At 41.5% G+C, this 18,352-nt stretch overlaps 2 protein-coding genes across 2 annotated transcripts in view; both read right to left on the reverse strand.

Annotated features, from left to right (window-relative positions):
* LOC132098560 (antigen WC1.1-like) overlaps positions 1-18,352 on the reverse strand; it is a 285,661-nt gene that overhangs the window by 67,376 nt on the left and 199,933 nt on the right. Inside the window, exon 31 of the mRNA XM_059504633.1 lies at positions 1,807-1,823. Coding sequence (XP_059360616.1) covers positions 1,807-1,823 — 17 coding nt within the window. The remainder of the gene's footprint in view (positions 1-1,806; positions 1,824-18,352) is intronic.
* Positions 3,922-6,567, reverse strand: LOC132098819 (putative DMBT1-like protein). Its single transcript, XM_059505041.1, has 4 exons — positions 6,404-6,567; positions 5,712-6,035; positions 5,085-5,405; positions 3,922-4,868 (listed from the first exon to the last, which is right to left on the reverse strand). The coding sequence occupies exons 1-4, from the start codon at positions 6,459-6,461 to the stop codon at positions 4,534-4,536; spliced, it is 1,038 nt and encodes a 345-aa protein (XP_059361024.1). The 5' UTR covers positions 6,462-6,567; the 3' UTR covers positions 3,922-4,533.

The raw sequence follows: 18,352 nt of genomic DNA on the forward strand, positions 1-18,352 counted from the left end.
CTCTGCCATTGGTGACATCATCATAATATGCAGTATTGAACTCTTTTGCTAAAAAAGGAGAGCAGACTGTTAATATACAAGTAAACAGCAGGATTTGAATAGTATTGAGTCATTCATCAAATATAATATAGAATTACTAGTTAAAATTATTCATTATAAAAGTTTTTTTTTGTTTCTTTTGTAAAATGTGGAATGATTATGAGCTTCAGCTCTCTAACCTGATAGAAGCTCATCAGCATCTTCATACCCAGAATGCAGTTCTTCAGAGATAAGACTCCCTGTTAAAGGAGATCAGAACAGTCAGAAACATGTTCATTACAAACAGACTGAATCCTCATTTACTTTCGATTATAAAACACTGTGTTAGTGACAACACAACAAATTACTTTATTATTTAAAGAATTCAATAAATAAATCCAATGGGGTTTAGGCCTATTAGCAAACATATGAACCCATTTCTTACTGCCTTCCAGAAATATACACAGGAAGAGACAAACACACACACACAAACACACACCTGCATCTACTGTACATGTACAAACATATAAGTCCCTGCTTATGACCCTCTAAAAATACACACAGGAAGAGACGCTGACTGGCACGCATCCACTCTCTCTCTTTCTTTCTCTCTCTCTCTCTCTCTCTCTCTCTCTCTCACATACACTCTGTCTCTCTAACACACAAACACAAGCACACACACACACACACACACACAAAAATATGCACCTGCAGCTCTATGGTTTTCTGTCAGGAATTCTGTGGTTTGAAGCAGGAGGTTTAACAGGACTAATAATAGATGAACATCTACTGTCTGACAGACTCTTATTAATGATATTAAATGAGATTGATGGCTCATGTCTCACCCCTCTGAGTGAAGTGATTGTGTCTGTGCTGAATCTCCTCATAAACGGCCTCAGACATCGTCCTGTGTCTCCTCTTAGAGAGAGCTGTGAGTGTAGACAAACAAACCTGCTGTCAGTTCACAACACATGACTGATCACACACTGAATAAGACACAATATGACAGTCTCTGGATCTCTCCTACCTCTCCTCATCACTCTGTTTTGCTGAATCAGTATAAGCAGTGGCACTAAGAGCAGTAAGAGCACAACTCCCAGAACAGTCACAAGCACTGGGGGAGACACTGGTGGAGGAGTTTGTGAAGGAGAGACTGATGTTGAGCGCACTGAAGGAGAAACTGACGATGTTGTGGCAGGAGTAGTGGAGACTGACACATCTGACAAGTCTGTCAAAACATAATAATATTCATGCAAATGACTGATTAAACACTCAACTATTATTAGCACTAAAAAAAATCTAAATTGTTTACTGTGACCTTCACAGTTGAGTGTAACAAGCTTCTTGCGCGAGCAGTCAGTGTGGTTATTTAAGGAGAGAGGACAGTCCCACAGGTGAATTTCATTCCCTCTGCACTCGACTTTGTTCATCCACACAACACCTTCACCAGCACCAAAGACTGAATACCCATCAGACCTCAGTGCTGCTCCACAACCCAGCTGCCTGCAGACCACCTGAGCATCGCTGATGTCCCAGTGATCATCACAGACTGAGCCCCACACAGCGTTATGATACACCTCCAGCCTCCCAGAGCACCGGCCATCCCCTTCAGTCAGTCTAAGAGGAACATGATCTAAAACACACACATCAGCACTGACCAACTTCAGCACATTTACAACAAAAAACACACTGAATCAAGATGGCTTTAAATGTATGATGTAACTTACCTGAACACTGTTTCTGGTGAGGAGATGGTGAGATTGAACATGTCAGAAGACTCCAAGGAGACTCCTGATTCTCCTCCTCTGAGATTAAAACATGAAGGAAACTGAACATTAGGACACAAGGGACAGAACATCATTCAGTGAAACATATCAGTGTGAAAACATATAATTTAAGCCTCACAAATCAATGTATGCTCTTTTCATCAGCTAAGTTTAGCTTTTCTTAAACATTAGTTTACTCAAGACATATACACATTGTGTTTAAAGAAACATGACTACTGAGACCATTTACATCATTTAAATATCATCTCACTTGAGCAGGTGATTTTGGCCACTTCATCCTTACTATTACAGTTATTTTGTCCCCAGGGTGAAGATGGACACTGCCACAGATATGAATCATGTGGTCGACATGTAACTTTATCCAGCCAGTTAGGAGCTGATTTCACTCTTGCTGTAGAATCAGACAAAACACCAGATCTTCCACAGTTCAGCTCTTGACAGATCAGACTCGCTGTCTCTCCGTCCATCTGGTTCCAGCACACATTACCCCAGGATCCATTGTAGAAAACCTCCAGATTCCCTTCACAGCCCTCAGTTAACCTGATCTCTTTAAACTCTAGATGAAAATGACAAGAAAATATAATTTTAAAATCCAAAATTGAAAAACCCGTGCATTACGGATATGTGAAAGCAAAGTGACACGTGGCCAAGTATGGTGACACATGCACACCGGGAGCAGTGGGCAGCCATTTTTTTGCTGCAGCAGTTGGGGGTTTTGTGCCTTGCTCAAGGACACCTCAACCCTGGTATTGAAGGTGGGAGAGAGCGAACCCGACAATCCCTGACGTTACGAGTCTCGAACCCACAACCTTTGGGTCTGACTTTATAACTTTTAGATTAGATTAGATTTAACTTTATTGTCATTGCACATGTAAGGTAGAAGGCAACGAAATGCAGTTAGCATCTAACCAGAAGTGCAATAAGCAGTAAGTACAGAATATACAAGGTGTACAATATGTACAATAACTATACAGATAAGTATTATGGACATAATTTACAGATTTTAAATACTATCAGCATGATATACAGATAGGTGTACTATGAACATACTATACAGATGGATTATGTAAAAGTGTACACTATAGGCAGAAACTATGAACATATGAACATAATTTACACTAGTGCAATGGACAGTAAAGTGCATACAAAATATTTCAGTGAGCAAATGCTTTACTCATTTACTGTTTTTGCTTGTTGTAAATAAATAAGTAAATCAATCAGATGTAGTGATGAGGAGGGGTGAGGAGTCTGTGTGTGGTTTGGGGGGATGTAGAGGGGTGTCAGAGGGCAGAATTCAGCAAGGAGACAGCTGTAGGGAAAAAGCTGTTCCTGAATCTTTTTGTCCTTGTCCGGAGGTGCCTGAAGCGCCTCCTGGAGGGCAGGAGGTTAAACAGTCCGTGGTCAGGGTGAGAGGAGTCCTTGAGCTCGATGTAAACAGCGTTTCCTCTGGATGTCCTCAAGAGGAGGAAGTGGTGTCCCTGTGATGCGTTGGACAGTTTTCACCATCCTCTGCGGTGGGTGGCCACAACTTCCCCAATAAAAGCTTATTTCTAAAATCTTTATATTAATTTTAAATATGATGTAAAAAAACACAGCAGTGTGTTTAAAGTGAAAGTTGTGACATTTGCCAAGTATGGTAACCCATATGGTAATCCTGGAATTGATGCTCTGCTACAACTCCTGCCAGCACTGAGACTCGAACCAGTGACCTTCTGGTAACTAGTCCGGCTCTCTAACCATTAGGCCACAGCTGCCCCACAAACATAAGAAGTTTGTATTTACAGTTTACCTGAGCACATGACTCCTACATCCTTCTTGTGTTGACAGTCATGTTTTCCCCAGCCTGGAGAAGAGCAGCTCCACAGGGACGTCTCATTCCCCTCACACTCCACCTCATCCAGCCATATGTGTCCAGAACCAGGACCAAACCAGGCTGGTACCTGCTGGTTACTGAGGGCCACTCCACACTGCAGCTGTCTGCACACCACATGAGCATCTTTAATATCCCAGGAGTCATCACACACTGTCCCCCATGAGCCGATGTGAAAAACCTCCAGCCTCCCTGCACAGTCTCCCCCAGAACCCACCAGCCTGATAGACCCCCGACCTGATATTCAGAGACAGAAAAACACATTATTGATCACGGACAACTGAAGAATCAGTCCAGATGTTGTTCTTCTCACCGATGCAGGTGATTGACAGCTGTTGTGTGGAGCTGCAGTTGAGAGTTCGTGGAGATCTGCAGTTCCAAAGATGAGCTTCACTCCCAGAGCACTGGAAGCCCGTCACACACTCATGACTGTGTTCAGGACTGGATGAAGAGGAGCCGGAAAAGTTCAGCACAGAGCCACAGCCCAGCTGTCTGCAGACCACAGAGGATTCAGAGAGACTCCAAGAGTCCAGCAGAACTCTCCTCCAGACCTGATGGATGAAAACTTCCACCTCCCCCTCACACTGTCTCTCTCCAGACAACCGCACCAGACCGTCATGAAGAGCCAGAGAGGAATCTGGGTGAAAGATCTGACATTTTACTAAAATACTGCAAATGTGTTAAAGACCACAGAGGAACACTTATATAATAAATTTGTTTCATATCAATATTACATTTATATAAGTAAATTCATAACTTAAATGACACAAGCATTAATCTTCAATCTGAAATTTATAGGGAATATATACAGCATTTCGTATAATATTAAGTCTTCCAGTAGCATAATGTAAGCAAATGCTACAGTAATATAGACTCACTAGAGCAGATGACTCCAACATCTCGTTTATGAGAACGTTCAGCTCGACTCCATGAAGAGATGGAACATTCTGAGAGTTTTGTTTCATTCCCGTCACAATCAAACACATCAGCCCAGATTTCATCACTTCCCTCTCCAAACCATTCTGATCCCACAACAGACACAGCAATCCCACAATTCAGCTGTCTACAGAGGACACTGGCAGCTCTCATATCCCAGCATGCATCACACACTGTGCCCCATTCATTGAGGAACTGACGTTCAACTCGACCAGAACAGATGTCAGGACCATTGACCAGTCTGAGATCATTGTGACCTACAGGAAATTAAAACGTATTTAAACAAGACATAACGGGATAGTTTAGAGGGAAGAACTAACTGTTTATTTTTATTGCTGTTGTTGTATTACCATTCATAATGCATAACATGCTCATTAGAAATATTGAACCATTGGATTTTAGTATGTTTAGCGATTAAAATTTTTTTATTAACGAAGATCTATTAACTGACAGGATAAACAGTGACATTTTACCAGAACATATCAGTCCCACGTTGTTGTCTTGAGAGCACTCTATGTAATTTGAAGTTGGACACAATCGTATGAGTGATTCATTTCCTCTGCACTGAATCTCTTGTGTCCACATCTGAGTGTCTCCTTTGTCAAAAGCAGCTGCTCCCAGCACCTGTACAGGAGCCCCACAGTCCAGCTCTCTACACACAACCTCTGCATCCTCCTGGTCAAAGACAGTGTCACACACTGCGTACCATGTGTTCCCATAAAGCACCTCTAACCTCCCGGAGCACAGGTGAGGTCCATCAGCAAGTCTTGTAAATCGTCCATAGTTTATGGTTTCTACATAATTGCATAATACATAAAACCAATTAAATTAGAGTCATGGTGAGTGAAGCTGTCTTACTGTGAATGTTACAAACAAACAACAACTGTGAGTGATTAAGTCTATCCTTCGATTGAATATTTTATATATTCAAAACTGGGTCATTTCAGCATCACAGCTTCACAAATAACCATAACCCTAAATTCATTGTTTATAACTAGCTCAGAAACAAACTGTATAAAATTATTTTATATTGCATATGTTGTGTTAAGAGAAGAAAGTTTGATAAGTGATTAAACAATGAGCTGCATGAAATCACTTACCTGAGCATCTGACTCCAGCATCATACTTATGGCCGTTACAGCTGCTATAATGTTCACCCCATCCTCTTGATCTACAGTCCTTCAGTGTAGACTCCGATCCATTACACTGTACTCTATCCATCCAGATTTTTCCTGATCCTCGTCCAAAGTAAGAATATCTTTGTGCTTCTAAAGCCTCTCCACAGCTCATCTCTCTACACACCACTGCAGCATCAGTCAGATCCCAGGAATAATGACACACTGTTCCCCACTGACCATCATGAAGAACCTCCACTCGACCAGCACAGCGACTGTCACCATTCACCAGCCTCACATTTACTCTGTCTGTACATGAGGGATACGTCATAAATAAGCATACAACAACAAAATATTAACCATATAGAAGTAATAAGAATAACATGTAATTGCATAATCACATGTAAATCAATACAATATAGAATGTTTAAAAAAATATATTGAATTTAATCTGTCCCTGAATATATTTTCTAGCAGTGATAAGTGTAACCACTGAGGGTGATAAAATAAGTGTCAGAAAGCTTTCCATACCTTTATATACACCCCCCCCCCCCCACAACACACACAAAAAAGACCACAAATATGCTTAAAAATTAATTAAAAGAATATAGAGAGATGTTGTATCTTATTTTTTATTTTTTCCTTTAGCTATCTCTTAATTCTGATTGTATACTTACCGGCTGTAATGAGTGACACAAATGAAGATACAAAAATATATGCCAGATAGCTCTCCATTTCACTATACTCTCAGACAGTTCAGAACACAGCTCAAGTTTCTCCTCTGCTCCCTCAAACACACTGAAGAAACTGGCTCCTGTCAGCCCCCTAAAGAGAGAGAGAGACTCACAGCTGCCAATGACACTCATTGTTACCTTATTAGACACAACTAAGGAAATCATCAAACACAATCAGTGACAAATCAGAAAGCAGCATTTTTATTTTCTCCATATATATCAATAAAGTGTGAGCGCTGATGAGCGGACTCCTCCTCCAGCGTGAAGAGACACTTCACTGAGGACAGACTCGTGTCAGTCAGAAGTCAGTGTGGAGATAAAGTCACACTAAACTTAAAGCAGATTGATACAGAAACACTGCAGCTTATATTCAGCATCAAAACCTGAACCTGAACACAGCAGACACAAGCACTGATGACTGACTTCTGTAAGTCTGAATACTTCAAACACTTACACAATTTCTCATGGCTAATTTTAATGAATGTACCATTTTAATCATACCATTTTAAAAGTTTCTGGATTAATTATGTATAATATTATTGTAAGTGGTTTTTACAAATGTTGTTCTTTTATTATAAAATATGATTACACCATGGTGTAAACTATATTTTGCTAAATATATTCTGAGGTGTTTTTAATAAATGAAATATCTACTTTCATTAAGTAGGCTATAACTTGGAGAATAATAAAATAAAAGCAGTAATCATGTGCGTTTAATGCTGCAATGATGAATTTTTCCAGAAGATGGCAGCAAAACTTTTTTATTGTAAAGAGGCGCAGACAAGATTCTTGTCACTGTCAACTTCTCACTAGTTAAAGTACTGTACAAGCAGCCTCTCTTATATGTAATGCCATTTTATAATTCAATTAAAAATGATAATAAAAAAAAAATATATATATATACAAAGAAAAAGAAAGAAAGAAAGAATTCAAAATATTTCCTTATGTAAAATTTTATTTTCCCTACATTTATTTATTTTTCATTTATTTATTTCCAGATTTAGAAATTATTCATATATGTATTTATGTAAAATAAATAAAAAATCTGAAAATGTATAAATGTTGACATAAATACATATATAAATAAAAGTGGAAATTAATGTATAAATAAATAATAATAAAAAAATTGGAAAAATTTAATTATTCATACAAAGAAATATAGAAAATTTTAATATTTTGCTGTTTTAAATTTTGCTGTAGATTTTTTTTTTTCTTAAGTATTTTTTAAATATATTTCTTTGTAGATTTATGTATTTGATCAGTTTTCAGATCACGAGAGAACAGGAGTGAGAAACGAGGAAGCATCAGTATTGAAAAGCACCTTATATGAAGCAGTTATCTGATAACAACAATTTGTTCAGTCACTCAGATTTTGTTTTGGAATACCAGTTTATAGTATTCAGGGAAGAATTTTATATAGTTTCTTAAGTCCATCTCTTTGAAAACAATAATAGCTCACTGTCTCAATGATTTCAGTTTGTTCCTCAGCTCTGAATACACTGTGGTTGGTTCTATTTGTTTCTCAATGCAAAAGTGTAATTATCAAGATTCTATTTTTGGACATTGTTATATCTATTCCTTTTTCAAACTGCTATTAGAATAATATTCATGCTGATATTAATTGGCCACATGTGTGGTCACTCCCTTAAAAAAGGTTCCTAGTGAATAAAGTTAAAGAAATATCTTACAAAATTATTCACAGATTTTACCGTTAAGCATTGCTTACAAAAATGTTAAAATACCATTGACACATCATGCTGTTTTTGTGAATATTTGACAGAAACTAGAAGTCAGGTGTTTAGGGATTGTCTTTTACTCAGTCCTTTCGGAGCAATATTAATGGTTTGATTAATCAAAATGTTTGTGATTTTTCTATTTTTATTCATTTAATTATTTTTTGTAATTAAGAATATGAATATAGTCAAAGTGTCAGGTAATCACAAGAGGCAGACAGGTGGTGAGTTGAAATGAGATTTATTTTTACAAGTGCAGCAGAACCGGGATGCAAAGGTGAGTAATGAAGTAGATGATAACGTTCACTGCGACTTAACTGAGAGGTAACCCAAGTCTCTGGTTTAGGAGCTGGAGGAAGAGTGCGGGAAGGTTCTCAGAAGGAGGACGGTAGGCTGACGGCTGATGGCTGACGGCTGACGAACGGGAATGAAGGCTTCTGAAGGTAAGTGGTTTTCTCTTGAGGTGAGAAGCGCGGGTGAGTCTGTTGTCAGTGGTATTGACGAGGCCAGACGATGACTGGTGAGTGAGAGTGGTTTATAAAGGGTATGAGATGATGAGATGGCCAGGTGAGGGTGATTAGAATTCAGGGGAGAGTGAACGAGAGGGTGGAGCGAGTGAAGATGATGGAGTGGCTGTGACAGTGCCCCCCCCTCTCGAGGCGGCTCTTGACGACTGAGAAGAGGGACGAGTACGGCGACGAGGTCTCCCGCGACCTCTAGGTGCAGGACGGTCCGGATGGTCAGAATGGAACTGGGTGAGTAAAGTAGGATCAAGGATGTCATCTTGATGAACCCAGGAGCGCTCCTCAGGTCCATAGTCCTCCCAGTCGACCAGGTATTCCAACCGGGGACCTCGTTGCCGAGAGTCTAGGATGTTACGGACTCTGTAGATGGCCTCCTCTTCAACAGGAACGGGAGGAGGAGGTTCATCCGCCGGGGCAGGATCTGAGGAGGGAGGAGTGACAGGTTCAGTGTGAGGTTTGAGTAAGGATACATGGAATGATGGTGCAATTTTATACTCAGGAGGAAGGTTGAGACGATAGGTGACGTCATTGAGCTGCGTCTGCACAGTGAATGGTCCGATGTATCGAGGACTCAGCTTTCTGCAGGGCAGGCGGAGACGTATGTCCCGCATCGAGAGCCATACCTTCTGCCCGGGATGGTATTGAGGGGGTTCGGTTCTACGACGGTCGGCTTGTCTCTTGTGTCTCCGCACTGCCTGCTGAAGGTGTACATGAGCTGAGTCCCATACCCTCTTGCTTTGATGGAACCAGTAGTCAACAGCAGGAACTTCAGACAGTTCACCAGACCAAGGGAAGAGAGGAGATTGGTAACCTAGAACACATTGGAAAGGTGTGAGTCCAGTGGTGCTCTGGCGGAGGGAATTCTGGGCATACTCGGCCCAGGGGAGGAACTGGTTCCAGCTGTCTTGGTACTGGTGGCAATAGGATCGGAGGTACCGTCCAATCTCCTGGATCTTCCGCTCAGTCTGGCCATTAGTCTGAGGGTGATATCCAGAGGAAAGGTTTACAGTGACTCCGAGGAGTTTGAAGAAGGCTTTCCATACCCGAGAGACGAACTGTGGTCCACGATCTGAGACAATCTCTTCAGGGATGCCGAAGTTTCGGAAGACGAAAGTGAAGAGAGCTTCGGCTGCTTCGAATGCGGTAGGTAATCCGGGCAATGGTATCAGCTTGCATGACTTGGAAAACCGGTCCACTACGACGAACACACAAGTGTTTCCGTTGGAACGAGGGAGATCTGTCATGAAGTCTATCCCAAGATGGGACCACAGAGGAGGAATGGGTAGAGGAACGAGTTTACCCTCCGGTAGTCTTCTGGGAGTATTAGTAACGGCGCAGACTGAGCATCCCTTGATGTAACGTGAGACGTCCTGGGAGATGGATGGCCACCAGTACCGTTAAAGGAGGAGCGAGAGGGTACGCCTACTACCTGGATGTCCAGAGCCCGGGGTAGAGTGTGCTGAGTCCAGAAGTCTGGTACGGAGTTGAGGTGGTACGAAGATGAGACCTTCTAGACCTCCCGGCGGAGCGGGTTGAAGATTGTTAGCTTGGGCGATTTGGTCATCAATGTCCCATAAGATGGGGTTGAGGAAGATGGATGGAGGGAGGATAGGTTCAGGAGGGTTTTCGTCAGAGGATGCTTGATGAATACGAGATAATGCGTCAGCCTTGGAATTCTTGCTACCAGGACGATAGGTGACCCGGAAATCGAATCGGGTGAAGAAGAGTGCCCAACGGGCCTGACGAGGGTTCAACCTTCTAGCTTCTCTCAGATATTCCAGATTTCTATGGTCGGTTATGACTTCGAATTGATGATTAGCTCCCTCCAGCCAGTGTCTCCATTCTTCCAGTGCTAATTTGATAGCCAGAAGTTCCCGGCTACCGACATCATAGTTCCGCTCCGCCGGGGACAGTTTTTTGGAAAAGAAGGCACATGGATGGAGTTTAGGAGGCTCACCCTGCCGCTGAGATAATACAGCACCAACTCCAGTGGATGAAGCGTCGACTTCAACAATAAATGGAAGATTGGGGTTGGGATGTACCAGTACAGGGGCTGTTGCGAATGCATCTTTGAGGTCGTGGAATGCTTGGATGGCCTCAGATGACAAGGACAGAGACTTCGGCCGGACTTTCAGAGAGGAAGTTAATGGATTAGTGATGAGACTGAAACCCTTGATGAATCTCCGGTAGAAATTGGCAAATCCTAAAAACCGCTGAAGTTCCTTTACCGAAGTGGGCTGAGGCCAGTTGTGAATGGTTTCCACCTTCCTCTGGTCCATTTGTACTCCGTGTTGGTCAATGATGTAGCCCAAGAACTGTACAGATGGAATATGGAACTCACACTTCTCCAGCTTCAGATACAGTTGGTGTTCTCTCAGTTTTTCTAGGACTTGGATGACATGTTTGCGGTGTTGAGAGAGTGAAGAGGAGTAGATTAGAATGTCGTCACTATATACTATGACGAACCTGTTGAGGTAGTTCCTGAAGACCTCGTTCATGTATCCCTGGAAGACTGCTGGGGCGTTGGATAGTCCGAAGGGCATGACGAGGTACTCATAATGGCCGGAGGGGGTGACGAACGCAGTCTTCCATTCGTCACCCCGCCTAATGCGAATGAGGTTGTATGCTGAACGAAGGTCTAACTTGGTGAAGATTTGAGCTCCACGCAGCTGTTCCAAGGCTGCTGGAACCAGAGGAAGGGGGTAGCTGTACTTGATGGTTTGAGAATTGAGATGTCTGTAGTCGATGCACGGCCGCAAGCCTCCGTCCTTTTTACCCACGAAGAAAAAGCTTGAAGCTGCAGGGGAGGTTGAGGTCCGAATGAACTGTTGACTGAGGGCTTCCTCCACATACTCCTCAATGGCCTTCTGCTTCGGGATGGACAGAGGGTAAACGCGTCCTTTAGGTAAGGTGGCTCCAGGTAGTAGGTCGATAGCACAGTCCCATGGCCGATGAGGTGGTAGTTTGGTTGCAAGTTGCTTGCTGAATACATCCTGGAACGCCCCATACTCAGAGGGAATCACTACAGACTGTTGAGTTTCGGGACTCTCGACGGTGGTTGAACTAACTCGGAACGAGTGCTCAATCTTAGATGAAGAGGGAGGTGAAGGTTTCTTAATTGAAGACAAGCAGTTGGAAAAGCAATATTCACCCCAGCATAAGATCTCTGCGGACCTCCAGTTGATGGTGGGTTGATGTTGAACCATCCAGGGGCGTCCCAGGATGAGCTCGGCAGTTGACTCCTCCAGCACCATAAACGAGATCCTTTCAGTATGAAGACATCCAATCTGAAGAGTGATAGTTGGGGAAAAGTGACGAATCCTTCCTCGACCGAGGGGTTTGCCTTGGATGGTTTGTACTCGGAGATCTTGGTGAGTTTTGAGTTTTTCGAAGGTTCAATTTTTCGAGTAGTTGAGAGGAGATGAAGTTCCCTTCGGCACCGGAGTCGAGTAGGGCTTGCGCTGAGACACAAAGACGAGGGGTTAGGAGTAAGACCATAGTACGATTGATAGTTTCAATTTTAGGAGGGACTTGAATGGTGCTTACCGCAGTGCGCGGAGGACGCACAGGACAGCCACTGAGGAGATGTTGATCAGAAGCGCAATATAAGCACAGGTGATTCTGAATCCTTCTTTGCCGTTCAACGGTGGAGAGATGATAGGAGTCGACTTGCATGGGCTCTGGTGCTGGAGGAGCGAGAGAGGGTGCTGGGAGCGGAGAACTGGCAGCGGCTGATGGTGTATGACCACAGGCTGTGAGACGTTGAGAGACTTGGATAGTTTTTTGGATGAGATTCTCGAGACCCATAGCATCATCATAAACAACCACTAATTGCCGGATTTTCGAATTTAAGCCGTGTCGAAACACTGTCATTAAAGCGGTCTCATTCCAGCCACTAGAGGCCGCCAGGGTGCGGAATCGGAGAGCATAGTCACATACCGAAGATGATCCTTGTTGAAGATTGAAGAGCTGGTCATGAATGGAGAGTTCTTCAGCGGACACACCGAAAACCACTTTGAAATGTTGAAGGAAGCTGGAAAGAGACTGGGTTATGGGTGAGTTAGCGTTCCATATAGATTCGGCCCATTGAAGAGCACGGCCAGATAACAGAGATATAATGAAAGCAATACGGGCAGAGTCATTATGAAACTGATGCGGTTGCATCTCGAAATATAGAGAAACCTGGAGTAGGAAGCCGCTGCAGTTCTCCGCCTCGCCTAAGTATGTCGCTGGTCGGGCCATGGGACTAGCAGAGGCAGCTACCGAAGCAGCGGGTGTTTGCGGAAGTGAAGGTGAGTGAGGATCTTGGCGGTCAGTAGCGATGACAGGAGGAGTTTTTAGTATGGCTTGACTGACGGCTTGAACCAGTTCAGCGAATGTGTCCCGCTGCGGCGTATCCTCGGGTTTTGATGCAGCTTGCATTGTTATCGGTCTGACCTTCTGTCAGGTAATCACAAGAGGCAGACAGGTGGTGAGTTGAAATGAGATTTATTTTTACAAGTGCAGCAGAACCGGGATGTAAAGGCGAGTAATGAAGTAGATGATAACGTTCACTGTGACTTAACTGAGAGGTAACCCAGGTCTCTGGTTTAGGAGCTGGAGGAAGAGTGCGGGAAGGTTCTCAGAAGGAGGACGGTAGGCTGACGGCTGACGAACGGGAATGAAGGCTTCTGAAGGTTAGTGGTTTTCTCTTGAGGTGAGTAGCGCGGGTGAGTCTGTTGTCAGTGGTATTGACGAGGCCAGACGATGACTGGTGAGTGAGAGTGGTTTATAAAGGGTATGAGATGATGAGATGGCCAGGTGAGGGTGATTAGAATTCAGGGGAGAGTGAACGAGAGGGTGGAGCGAGTGAAGATGATGGCGTGGCTTTGACACAAAGTGAGTTCTTTATAAATGTACTTTGTTTATTGTGTTTATTGTAGTTTTAGCAGGGATAAACACTCGGCTCTGGAGTGCTGATGTCCCGTAGAGTTAAACTCCAACCCTAATCAAACACAGCTGAACCTGTGTTTCTGTGTTCCTAATCTAATATATTTTATAGAAAAAGATGATATAATAACAGAACAGCACAGTCATCATCTCACACTGTGAGCATCACAATAAACCTCCACTAAGCAGAGAAACTACTGCTACTTAGCAACTTCACTTTTCCTGTACAAGTAAAAATAGTGTTTTAAGTCAATATATTTATAGGTAAATTATGCTCTCCTCATCTTGAAAATAAAATTTCATGTTTTTAAAGTCTGAACACAGTCATTGTTATTTGTCTGAATAGGTTATAATTTGTGTATTGTATTTTCTAACTAAGCAACATCTGTGTAAGATTCTTCAAGACTGAGCTAATTCTATGACATTTTACTGAATTACAGTTTCCATAGAGTCCACTAAACTGTTAGTGTAAGTAATTATTAACCAACATTTAAATCATTAACTGCTTCAAAATGCATACTATTAACAAAATCATTATTGAAAAATTTTCAGTTATCCTACTGTAATAATGAAAACAATATTACAGCAACTACATAAGCATAAGTAGTAATGTCATTTTTTAATAAGCAGGGGAAATTCCCAACATTATACAAACATTTGCAGGCTTAAGATGTTTGCATTGTAAGAATGTACAGTGAGACTTCAGATATAAAAATGCTGACTCGTTAGGTGACATTTTCTAATTAAATTTATACGATTTCCTAATTACTCAGTATATAATATGTGGGAATTCTAGCAAAGCAATATGGCAGAGTGGTGGCTTCACTTTTTATGAAGTGTCAAAAAAAATAATTCTGTCACAAATTTCGATTGTATATTTCAACACAAAATGTAACGAAACATTGTTGGTGTAACAAAACAACTGAAACTTATAAGACCACTAAAACCTGAAAAGCTTTGAGGATTTGAGGCAGTGTGTGTGGTTTGAGTTATTCAGTTTCTTCTTGTTTTCCTGGTTCCTCCTCCACATCATCATAGTCTATTATTGGAAAACGAGCAAATTTATGTACCAATACATTCATTAAAATGCATTACATAAATATTAATATTAGCAGTAAATTTAAATGAGATTTCATGATAAAAGAAATTGATAATATAAAGTGATTATAAAGGCTAAACAAAGGCGTTAATAACATACCAAACATGTCGCTGGAAAATAGACTATATCAGGGGTGTGCAATCTTGCTCCTGGAGCGCCACAGTCCTAACCACAATCAAACACACCTGAATCATTTGATCAAGGTCTTCAGCGTTAGAAACGTCCAGATAGGTGTTTTGGGACAAAATGGAGCTAAACACTGCTGGACACGGGCCCTCCAGGAGCAGGTTTGGTCATCACTGCACTACATACTTTATATGGCATGAAAATGTGAAGAAAAAAAAAAAAAGAAATTAAATTAAATCCCACACCTGGTTTATCACCGGACAACTGTCGTACAATGACAACATCATCATAGTTTTCTGGTAAATCATCTACAACAAATAAAATAAGAAATTAACTGCATCCATCAATTAAAATGCATAAATATTAAAATATGCATTCTACCTTAAAAAGGTCTATAAACAAACAGTTTTACTGTTCAGAGGCCCGAAACCTTAAAGAAAGGAAACCCATCAGTTAAAGTCATTGACCTGTCATTTTTATTTTTGACCCTTTTAATGTTTTAGGTTTCTCCATAGTGATGGAAACATTATGGTATTTAGATGTGAGCCCTTCTGCAGATTTTACTTTAATAAAAATATAAAAATGTATAAATGAATGAATGAAACCATATCTAAATTGTGTGTTGAATAGTGAAACAGCTGCCAATGAGTCTCAGTCTCAGTGTGGAGATAAAGTCACACTAAACTTAAAGCAGATTGATAGAGAAACACTTCAGCTTATATTCAGCACCAAAACCTGAACCTGAACACAGCAGATACAAGCACTGATGACTGAATTCATGTAAGTCTGAATACTTCAAACACTTACACAAACTTACTAGAACCACTTTCTCATGAATAATTTTAATGATTCTACATGATGATCTTTGCTTCTACAAAGTGAGGTCTTTTCAAATTACAAGTCTCACTGCACCTTCAAAGCTTTAGTATGAATGGCACCTCATGGTGCAATAACATTTGTTTCTGCACTGTATGCAGGGTCTATTAGTGACCAGGAGCTGTTCAAACAGTCAGGGATCATTAACCTTCTTACCCCTGACTTGGCCATAATGGTGGATAAGGGCTTCTTAATTGATAGCCTACTGCCATGTAAAGTCCACCGGCCTGTTTTCCTGACCAATGGAAAATAAATGTCAGCTGATGAAGTGACACACACTTAGTCTGTGGCTAGGCTCAGGGTACATGTTGAACGTCTTATCCCTCACGTTAAAGAGCATGAGTTGTTTGACACAGTCATCCCCTTGTCCATTTCTGGTAGCATGAACCAACTGTTCACAGTGGCATGTTTGCTTGTGAACTACCAATGTGGACCACTTGTCAAGGCATGGAGCCACTGAGTCTAAAAACTCTCATCCTTGATGATGTGCTAAGGTTTGTATACAGGTGCTGGTCAAAAGTTGATTTATTTCACTAATTCAATACATTAATGTATTATAGTGTCCTGTACCTACTAGTCAAATATATAAAAAATTATATCTGGTGTCCGAATAATTTTTGGTTTGACTGTGCATTAATTCTTGTTAAAACTACAAAGTAATTCAGTCAAGAGAAGAGAGTGATTTTCTTTCATTTTCTTGGATTAACATTACAGCAGCCAGTAGCTAAATTAGGCACGGTCACTTTACGAGACGATGAATGCATCCAATATAATACACATCCCATTTTTTTTCCTCAACTGTTTACTTTCACTTAAGAAATAACTGAAAGTTTTTTGGAGCATACTTCCCAAGGCGGGTATTTTGACATATTTTGTATGTATTTGTCGGCACAAGAGCAAAAAGAAGCAAATTCGGTGTTCAAGTGTTTTGAGACACCTTTCTCTGCGTGAGCCCTGAACACCAGAACACCGCGAGTACTGAATTGGGCTCTTTTACATGTTTGTTCAAACTGCAATTTGTATTTGTTCGTTCAGGTTCAGGAGGAACTTCAAGGAGAACTTCGCAGAAGAGAGCTCGGTTCAGTGTCGCTGTCCGTGATACGCGGCTCTCTCTCTGCGTGCGCACCGAACACAGCGCGCGAGTAACCAGCTACTCTGTTAAGCTTTTCCGTGTCTTGTGTTTGGATGTTTTAATGTTTAAATCGACACGTGGTAAGGCTTAAAAACACGTGAAAAAGATAAGCTAAGCTTTCGTGATGATGTGCAGCAGTGGCCCGTCAACTGTCCTGAGCATCTTTTTAAACTGGCCTCAGCCAGTAGGTTGAGATCTCTGGGGGCCCCCCCTCATCCGTGGGCCCTTATAATCGTCACCACCTTTCACCCCACTAGCGACGGCCCTGTTTATATGGCCACTGATTCACAAAAGTTTGAAACCTTTGGTATCTAAAGTCTGTGCATCATTATTGTGCATAGTGTTCTTAAAGGGTTTTCAGTTAATTGTGTTTAAATGTGTGTCCGTGTGTTAGTTAAAGCCCACTATGCTATATCAGATGGATTTGTTAAAGCAGGAGGCATCACATGAAAGGGCTTGAGAAGTCATACTGCCTGCATTTAAACCCTGGCACACACTGCACAGCAGATTGTCAAACACCATCAATTAACTTTCTGCAGAGTTTATAGTTTCACCCCTGAACTGTGTTTTTCTTTGCCCGTTTTGATTTCATAAAGAACAATTTTTAACAATATTTTATATATGTAAATATATATAAATGTATAATTTTGTATACATTCAACCAACCAAAAAAAAAAAAAAAAACATTTAAATTGTGCTTTGACTGTCGCATTGACACACACAGGCATTGACTATAGTGTGCGAACTCTGAATTTGGGAGACAGTCATGTGGCTCTTCAGTTATGGGACACTGCAGGCCAAGAAAGGTGAAGCCCTGATACCTACATAGTACAAACAGGATTGAGTTTTGTACTCTTCTGTACTCTTATCCTTTTAAGCATCTCTGAAAAGCTTGTTGTCTAGAGTAATCTATGGCATAACCAAAACATAATCTCACTTGTCACTGATGATAAACATCGAGCATTAATAAAAAGCAATGTCACTGTGCCCTGCAGGTATCGCAGCATTATCAAGCAGTTTTTCCCTAAGGCCAATGGTGTGGTGGTCATCTATGACATCACAATGGAGGACAGTTTCAGATCAGTCCGCCCCTGGCTGACCAGCATACAGGAGGCTGGAGGCGACCCTATACCTGTCATGATCCTTGGCAACAAATTGGACAAGGAGAATGAGAGAGAAGTGTAGACAAAGGAGGCTGATATGCTAGCAGAGGTGTGGACGTCTCTTATGATGTCAATCACACAGTATATCATAGTAAATTATGAATAATACCTAATATGCTCTGTCTTTATCTAACATCACCTTGTTCAACACAGTAAGCACAGATTAATAGTATTTGCTATATTTGACAGGAAGCAAACTTGAATTTTCTATGAGTGCAGTGCTTATACTGGAGCTAATGTGATACATGTCCAGGTAAGAACTCACCTGGACATGTATGTAAGAAAAACACACAACTGCAACATGTTGTTA

Source organism: Carassius carassius, chromosome 22, assembly GCF_963082965.1.
Source record: "Carassius carassius chromosome 22, fCarCar2.1, whole genome shotgun sequence".
Classification (NCBI taxonomy): Eukaryota; Metazoa; Chordata; class Actinopteri; order Cypriniformes; family Cyprinidae; genus Carassius; species Carassius carassius.